Source organism: Alosa alosa, chromosome 13 (assembly GCF_017589495.1).
Source record: "Alosa alosa isolate M-15738 ecotype Scorff River chromosome 13, AALO_Geno_1.1, whole genome shotgun sequence".
Lineage (NCBI taxonomy): Eukaryota > Metazoa > Chordata > Actinopteri > Clupeiformes > Clupeidae > Alosa > Alosa alosa.
In genome coordinates, this window is record NC_063201.1 from 224202 (window position 1) to 233827 (window position 9626).

At 39.8% G+C, this 9626-nt stretch overlaps 1 protein-coding gene across 1 annotated transcript; it reads left to right on the forward strand.

Moving 5' to 3' along the window:
- Nucleotides 1-1634: 1634 nt before the first annotated feature.
- Nucleotides 1635-3167, forward strand: LOC125305666 (stonustoxin subunit alpha-like). Its single transcript, XM_048260574.1, has one exon. The coding sequence runs from the start codon at nucleotides 1635-1637 to the stop codon at nucleotides 3165-3167; it is 1533 nt and encodes a 510-aa protein (XP_048116531.1).
- The last annotated feature ends 6459 nt before the right edge of the window (nucleotides 3168-9626 follow it).

Here is a 9626-nt window from a genome sequence, read left to right on the forward strand (position 1 = left end):
AGCTTACTTATCGTTCACTTAGATATCCATCTGATTGTTTCTCGTCCCATCTCCTCTCCTCGCTCGTTTCAGGCTATCAGTCTCTTCTCCATAGTAGGCTACTTTACTCACTGACTCGACTTCATCAGAATTCACATATTTCACTGGCTGAGTAGCAGCAAGCTAAATGATGGTTCCTGAAGCTCCTGAAGTAAATGCTGTTATCCTAACAAACAAAACATTTAGCGCAGCTTTGAAATCTTACGTGAAAATCTAAATTAGGCTATTATGGTCTGGGTCCGGATAGGATCACGTCACGGTCCAGACTCGGACCGCGGTCCGCCATTTGGTGATGGCTGATTTAAACTATCCACCTATTTAACAGCCATTTCAACTATATTAAACCACCACCTACCTAGCAACCAACATAGCAACCACTTCAAGTACCATAGCAACAGCCTAGCAACCATGTCAAATACCCTAGCAACAGCCTAGCAACCAATATAGCAACCAATGAGTTTAACCTAGCAACCAGCATAGCAACCACCACAACTACCCTATCAACAGCCTAGAAACCACCTCAAGTACCCTAGCAACAGCCCAGCAACCATGTCAAATACCCTAGCAACAGCCTAGCAACCACTATAGCAACCAACAGCATTACCCAAGCAACCAGCATAGCAGCAACTTAACTTGGCATAACAACCAACATATGTACCCTACCAATACTATTGCAAATATATCTGCAATATATCTGAAATATATCTATAATATAAATTATTTGTTTTTACTCTGTATGATATTTTACATAATATTTTTTGCATTTTCATGCACTGTATTTCCTTCAGGAAATGCTTTTCTAGTTGATCTTAATGCCTTAATTAACAAAATGAGGAAAAATCCAACCTTTAATGACATTCATTTGCTTTGTGACTGAATAATGTATCGTAAATAAATATTATTCCTTAAAATACAGGGAGCATAAGTATACACACCCCTATGTTAGTTTCCCATAGAGGCAGGTAGATTTCTATTTTTAAAGGCCAGTTATTTCATGGATCCAGGATACTATGCATCCTGATAAAGTCTCCTTGGCCTTTTGAATTAAAATAGCCCCACATCATCACATACCCTTCACCATACCTAGAGATTGGCATGGTTTTATTTCAGTTAACCTAATAGCTAATTTGATTTACATTGAGAGATGATCTTATGGAAAGTACCCCTTGCCAATCTCTAGATATGGTGAAGGGTATGTGATGATGTGGGGCTATTGTAATCCCAAAGGCCAAGGGAACTTTCCTGAATCCATTAAATAACTGGCCTTTAAAAATAATGTGAATTTAACATAGGGGTGTGTATGCCCCCTGTATTTTAAGGAAGAACGTGTATTTATTTACAATACATTATTCATTCACAAAGAAAATTGGTGTCCTTAAAAGGATGGATTTTTCCTAATTTTTTAAATTAAGGCATTAAGATTTTATTCCTCTTTTCAGTCAACTTTAGCATGGGTGTGTAAACTTATTCTCACAACTTTATATACACAACAATGTAAAGTATTTATCATTTATCAGACAATGTCTTACATTTTGGATTATGAATAAAACCTTTGAACTTTACTCCAAGGTGTGACACTATGGTCTGATGAAGACATGCAAAAGGTCATGAGAATCAAAGGACATCAGAACACGTCCTTCGATGTGACAGCATCCGACTCCATGAGACAGAAAAGCAAATTCCTCGAAATCAGTGCCTCTTTAAAAGGCAGCTTCTTGCTGGGACTAGTGAGTATTGAAGGCTCAGCTAGTTTTCTGAATGACAGACTTTCTTCGACCCGCCAGTGCAGGGTGACAATGCAATACAAGGAGACCACACAATTCAAAGAACTCATTGCCACCGACATGGAGATCAAGCATCCGGAGATCTTTGAGAGGAATGAGGCCACGCACGTGGTTACTGCAGTGCTCTACGGCGCCGAGGCCTTCATGGTTTTTGACCAGATGGCCTCCGACTATCAGGAGAAAAAAGAAATCAAAGGCACCCTGAAGGCAATGATCAATAAAATTCCCCTGCTTCAGTTGTCAGGTGAGGGAAAAGTGGCCATGACTGAGGAGGACAAACGCAAGGCACGAAAGTTCAGCTGCAAGTTTCACGGCGACTTCAAACTGAAAGAGAACCCCTCATCATTCGAAGAGGCTGTGATTGTGTACAAGCACCTTCCTTCCCTGCTGGGGCAGAAAGGAGAGGCTGCCGTGCCCATGAGGGTCTGGCTGTACCCCCTGAACAACCTGGAACCAAAGGCCGCCAAGCTAGTGCGAGACATCAATGCGTCCGCGGTGTCAATGCTTGAGTTGATTTTAGAGCACCTCCATGAGGCTAAAATGAGAGCACGTGACCTGATTAAGCTGAGCAAGAACATGAGCCTAACAGTGCTCCGAGACAAACTGGAGAGCTTCCAGAACATGCGTGCAGAGTACACCATCATCTTTAAACGGAAACTGAAGGGGGTGCTGCCGGAGATCAGAGGGGGGACAGTTGCCGAGACGGCCTTCACCGATATCCTGAGGTTCCACGAAGAGTCGTCCTTCTCCAAGATAAAAATGAGGGAGTGGCTCAACGAGAAAGAAACTGAAATCACCATCGTCCAGTCTTACATCAGCCTACTCGGCAGCACCTCACTGGTGCCACCAGGCCCAGAGCTGGACAAAGTCCTGTATCATCCGAAAGTGGACACGGTGGTCATGTTCAGCTTCACCTCGCTGGAGTACCCTGAACCATACCTCTCCAACCTAGAAGGGTGCCTGAACTGTGAGGACTTTGCCAAAATGGCCGACGTGAACGTTGCTCTACAGAAGACATTCTCGAAGAACACTGTGCCCTGGTATGAGTATCCGGGAGCCATTCCAGCCTTGCGCTCCTGCTGCCCGGTCTTCCTGGGGGTGAAGGCCCGATGTGCGAGGAATCCTTTGCATGCGGCGCTGATCAGCTACGTAACAGATGCCTCTCACCCGGGATCCTCTCTCCGCGTCTACAAGAATGGGAAGTGCATAAACCCCCACCTGAAACCGCCAGAGAAGCACGAGGAGTGTGAGATGGCGGTTAGTGAAGGCGATGGGTTAACAAGCCACCAGAGAGAAGGGAGCGCCACTAAAGAACAGGAGGATCTTCTGAGCTTTGATGATTAAAGGAAAAACTAGATTATTTAAAGTGTCCAATGGTCGGCTAATGATCAAATCTCCTTGAGGCCAGCAGATACAGACCAAAGGAGTGATGAGGCTTTGAGCATATTTGAGAGTGCAGCATACCTATGGCATGTAAATGGATACTATCTAGTTTTACATGGAATACAATTGTAGAGTATACCCAAATACAGTATTTGCTGATAATGTTCCTGATTGCTTGCAGGCATTTAACTTGCCATTGCCTGATTATTGTTGACTATTGTTGGATGGAGATCAAGGGGAAGAATATTTCAGAACATACAAGCTTGAACTTCCACATAATGTTTAAAGAGTACCGGTAATTATGTTGTTTAATGCCAGTTGTCTATTTGCTTGTCTATTATGTTCTTGTAATGGTTAAAATTATTGTTTTTTCTAGGCACTTTGACCATTCAAAATGTGTGAAGTGGTTCATGACAGCAATACATAAACATGAGTGCCGCCCAGTGGCTCATAGTGGATATTGCAAATTATTTGGGTCTGCATTTAATAATTTTGTTTCTCTGTATTTTGAAAAGAACAAGAACAAGAAAAATAATAAAATAACCACTGGCTTAACAGGTTTCAACTTTCCCTCAGTGTTTTTATAATAATCAGGGGTGCTAAATAGACTTCAGAAATTCAGGAAATGGATTCATTCATTCACTAGTGCCAAGACAAGGCTTATTCAGAGCAGTTTAAATTAAATTCAATTAATTTCCTAGATTGTCTGATGTATATTAGTTATCTCTGGACATATCAGTCCTAAAGATAAAATCATATAGACCCTGGAAAGATTCAATCTTTGTGGTTGCTACACACTAAAATGGCCTAGTGTACCAAGAGAGCAACGTATATAATGCTAGTACTCGTGTACCAGTGATATGCTAGTACTCAAATATATTTTCAGAGAGCACCTATGGTCTCATTTGGATTAGTATATCTCAAATAACTCCAGTGAAATACTCTGAAAGACTGCTTTGTTGGTGCTGTTTGGGCCCACAAGTCACTTTATATACAGTTAAGAACAAAATTATTCATACCCCTGGCAAATATTGATTCAATATTGATTTTCTCTTTACCAATATGTTTGTTCTGACTGAAAATAACACTGCCACATGCCAATAGGTTGTAAGACAATGTGGTAGAAACATGGAATCCAAAAAAATAAGCGTTTTTATCTTTTTTAACATTTTTATGAAAAATGGTGTGTCCACAATTATTCATACCCTTTTAAAATAATCATTGGAAACATCTTTATTTCCAATCCGGTTTCTACCACATTGTCTTACAACCTATAGGCATGTGGCAAACATATTGGTCAAGAGAAAAGATAAAAACGCTTATTTTTTTGGATTCCATGTTTCTACCACATTGTCTTACAACCTATTGGCATGTGGCAGTGTTATTTTCAGTCAGAACAAACATATTGGTCAAGAGAAAATCAACATTAAATCAATATTTTCCAGGGGTATGAATAATTTTGTTCTTAACTGTATTATATATATATATATGTGTATATATATATACACCGTATATTGATTATATGTACTGTATTATATATATATATATATATATATATATATATATATATATATATATATATATATATATATATATATATACGATATATTGATCTTGCCTGAATGAGTATAAAGTTGCTACCTTAGATTCTATTGCAACCATACAGTACAGTGTTTCCCCTAGAATTTTTTTCCAGCAGCGGTGCTGTTGATCGTAGGAAGCCCCCCCAAAAAAAAAAAAAAGAAAACATTTTTTAAAAATGATTCCTTAAATGGTGACTTCTGGTGAATTTTGTGAAAGAAATGGACAAATTGAGTTACAAATTATGACATAACCATCAACACAAGGTTGATTATTGCAGTACTTGAAACAGGATTATTCATGTTCTTTTTTCACCTTTTTCATTTACATTATTCGTAATTAGCCACTGTACAACTGTACACTGTAGGCCATTGTACAAACTATTACTATTTAGAATATACAGTGCTGTGCATAAGTTAAGACATTTATTTATATAATAACATTTATTTATTTACGATACATGATACAATAAAAAGAATTGATGTCCTTTTTTTTTAATTAAACAAAAGGCAAAATATGTTTTATTCCTCTCTTTAGTCAATTTTGGGTGTCTTAACTTTGCACAGCACTGACCAAGTTTGCCGTAACCCGACCGACCCTAATTTAGAACCGACCCCAAATTTTATTTTTTTCCCCTTTAGTCCGACCGACTTTTGTAAACTTGCGTTAATACCGACCAATTTTTTTTTTTTTTACTCTAAACAACCAATTTAAAATAATATTTCAGTAGGCCCAAGTGTGAATATAAATTGCCTACATGCAAACGTTTTAAAAAAACCTGTGGCGTCATCTCTACACCATTGGTTTTACGCATGTCACACTATGGCCTACGCTTCGTTTCATTCAACTGATAACGCTTTTACTTGGCACGAAGTTCTGGAAGAACTGTGGCCAGATCTTTTCATCCCTTCTCCCCTAGTCTAACGGTGACCGTGTCGGAGTATTGAAATTGGTTGTGGTCTATTCAGCATTTCTCAAAATATGGGTCCGCAACATGGAGACTGCTGGTCCGCGGAGTCGTGGAGGAAATTAGGCCCGGTGCTTCATCTGATAATTTGCTGCGCAGTTGATCAAGAAACCGCGGATCGACGAAAAAGAAAACAAATGTTTCTGCTATCGATGTCATTAAACATGGAGCCCTACAATTAAGTGGTGGTATGAGCATTCATTCAATGCGCGTCTGCGCGAGAGAAACTGAAACTAATCGATAACGTTGGTATCAAAGTCCGCTTCAACCTGTTGGAAGGCTATTTATTTATTTAACGAAACTTAATAGAACGACGTTGTTTTTTTGAACGTCCTTAGAAACAGAGCAGAGACTGTATAATACACTGTATAGCATTGAGTATTGTATAGTCAAATTTCAATATAATCGCGGCCTATTGTGGCCAAGAGCTATTGTAGCCTTCTTTCTGGGTACATGTAGATGAGCCTTATGACCCAAAAGTCTGCCATGACCGGCCTCAGGTCAAAGAAGTTTGAGAAAGGCTGGTCTATATAACCTGCATCAGAATGAGGTTTGCAATGGTGCGCTGAAGGCACGGGTTGAAGACCCAGTCAGTTACGCCACGACATGCACATTTGTGTAAATTCATTCCTACGTAATCACCATGACCAAAATTGTACTTTTTTTATACTTTGAATCTTGAAAAAAAACAAATATTGACCTACCTACCGACCCATTTTAATTTTTTTGGCTGTTACTGCAAACAAAAATATTTTTAAGGATGGCCTAAAACTATATAGACTTCTTTTCATGTCATTACACTGTATTGGTAGCCTGGTGTTACCATCCTATAGCCTGGCAGGCCATCCTATATCATTGAAATGTATAGTCTGGAATCGAACCATTCACCTCGCTTAATCCAAGGGACGGGCAGAGAATTGTCTTTCAAACTGCCTAGGCATGCAATAGGCCAGCTTCACGACCATATCCGTTATCCGGGTCGGCAAACGGCAAATACATCCTTCTTCAAAGGAATGACTTAAGTGCATTGTGTTGCTCAACTTTCAAAAAAAAAAAAGTCCAACTCCTCCAAAGTTGATGCCAACGCCGATTCAAACAACCGCTCTTCGTTCGCCATAGCCACCCTCCTTGTTGTTCAACCGTTGCAGGACTGTCGTTATCCTGTTAAGCCCGCCTTAAGACTCTCTAACAAAATAGAGCGCTGTGATTGGATGACGTCCACGGCGTCAGCCAATAGAAATCCCTATAGTTTGATACTAGACGTACAGGCTGAGCAAATTAAATTGGCGCCGCTAGGGTGCGTCTAGATTTCTAGGCTAACCATCCTACGTACTTCCGGCCAAAATTTGATTTCAGCCTCGCACGTAGTCTGGCCCAACCCACAGTATGCGGTTCGCATACGACCGCGCCAATCAGCGAACAGTTGAGTGATGACGCGGAACTTGCCTGCCGAGTTGCTTGTAGTCCAGCGAAGCTTGTAGTTCAACAGCACCGCAACAATGGCAACGGAGGAAGAGACGCTAGAAGCTATCCGCGAAGTTGTCGCAACTCTCGAGGGCCTCTGGAGTCACCGGGATGCGTAGAACAACAATCGTCTGATAAGCGGCGAGAAGAGATAAGAGGGAAAACTGGCGTGTGACAAGAGCTGATATAATCTCGGCGACGTGACGCTTTTGGTATACAACTCTCGGTCTGTGGCTGGCGCAAAGTTAGAGATAGATCCACTACGAAGAGACTGCCCTGGCGGTCAGGTAGCCTGCATACTAGCCAGCGGTCTGTTTACTACTGAGAGCAGAAGTGGGAAGCGTAAGAGCCTGAACTCTGGCGCACAGCATACGTCATTACCAAACGTTGCTGATTGGTTAAGGGAACTCCAATGATTTTAAACCTCAAAATAAGCATCTGCCCATTATGGAGACAGATTATTATTACTTTGTTCCAGACTGTATGACGAAGAGAAACGTAGTCACAGGCGGTAAGGACCAGGCTACTGTATTGGTGCTGTGCCGTGACGGCTTGCTTGATTTTCACGGTTTTAAGCTAACTTAGTAGCGTTGTTGTGCATGGTGCATAAGAATATGTGGATGAAATTATGTTTCCCATGTCATTTGGTAAAATAAATGCTCAAAAACTCGAAGAAAATCTATCTTGGATTATAGCAGATAAGTGTCTTGTATCATATCTATAATTTTGGTGAGCTCTACAGGAATTACAAACTATCTCAGATGTAAATGGTTGCATATCTACGGAGCCGCTGATATGTCATGGGGGAAAAAAATAGTAAGTTGTGGCCACGAAATAGCAATTCGTTCCCACAAAATAATAATTTGTGGCCACGAAATAGCAATTCGTTCCCACAAAGTACTAATTTGTAATAATTAAATATTAATTGCCCTAATGGAAATAGTAATTTGTTCCCACAAAATAGGTAATTTGTGGCCATGAAATAGGTAATTTGTGGCCACGAAATATTAATTCGTTCCCACGAAATAGGTAGGCCTATAGGCTGTGCACTGGACAGCTGGATGAGCAAATCAAGCGCAACTCCTCAAACAGGAACAGTCGCTGTCACACAATAGACAGGGATAGTATGGTAGAGTGTTCCCAGGTAAAAAAGTAGTATACTTTAGTGTGTTAGAAATATGATTAAAGTACATGAAGTATAAAGAAAGTATGCTTACACTTTTTGTACTTTATGTAAAGTATGTTTAATGTGTACTTTTAGAAAGTATACTTCAAAGTAGATGTTATTAAGTTCAACTTCAGTGTACTAAAATTAAATATACTTATTGTGCAATATTCAAAGTGTTTTTGTAATGTACTTTTAAAAAGTGTACTTTGTTGTTAGTGTATTTTAAATGGTAAAGAAGTTTATTTAGATTAAGTGTATTAAATGGCTAATACTTAGAGTTGTAATATAGTGTACTTATGGAAAGTATATTTTTTTGGTAGGCCTAATACATTGTTTGTATAGTTTCATAGTCATCTCACCTTTAATGAAATACTAATGTGCGTAGCGTTTAGGCCTGATATGTCAGCCACATGGATGGCAATGTGCAATAACCTAGCCTAGACACACTGATCTATCAGTTTTGGTCATCAAATAATATTTTTTCTTTTGTTGATTTTTTTTTGTCTTAGTAAGGTAGTAGCCTATACGTTTGTGATGTAGTAGAGGTTGTGTGAGAGGATGAATGTGCCATTTTGTTAAATTTATAGGCAACACAGTTAAATGTATAGGCAGTCCAGTTGACCAATAACATGGCTGTTTGAATTTGAAATGGAGTGGGCGGATCTGCAGCTTTCGAGCAAAACGTGGTGTGAGCAAACATTAAAGGAGAATTCCGGTGTGATATTGACCTAAAGTGTATTGAAACATGATACCGAGTGTGAACGTATGTCTCATAGCTCATCTCATTCTTACTCGTTGCTCGACTTATCGTGACTAAATTCAAGATGGCTGCAAACGCTAAACTTCGTGAAGATACTGTCTGTATAAATCGTCTTGTAAGTAAACTACCAGTGCTTTTTCAAAGTTCTCAATGTCTCGTTTTAAATGTCAGGGCCCTCTGAAGTCTACCAATGAAGTGTGGAGATACATTGATCCTCGTAAATAGGTGTAAAACAGTGATTTATTTGCATGGCTAGCCCGATGCCGAAGCACCACTGTTGAAAAAGCTGTTGGTAGCATCGGCTAACTAGCGCCAGATTTTGGAGTGCAGGGGACAAGCCGAGATGGGCTATGAGACATACGTTCACACTCGGTATCATGTTTCAATACACTTTAGGTCAATATCACACCGGAATTCTCCTTTAACGTTATTTTATACAGTCTATGCTTGTAACTTTATTTACAAGACAGATGGACTGTA

What these genes read in the sequence shown, in the direction of transcription:
- LOC125305666 (XM_048260574.1), top strand. Translation starts at nt 1,635, where the DNA reads ATGCAAAAGGTCATGAGAATCAAAGGACATCAGAACACGTCCTTCGAT.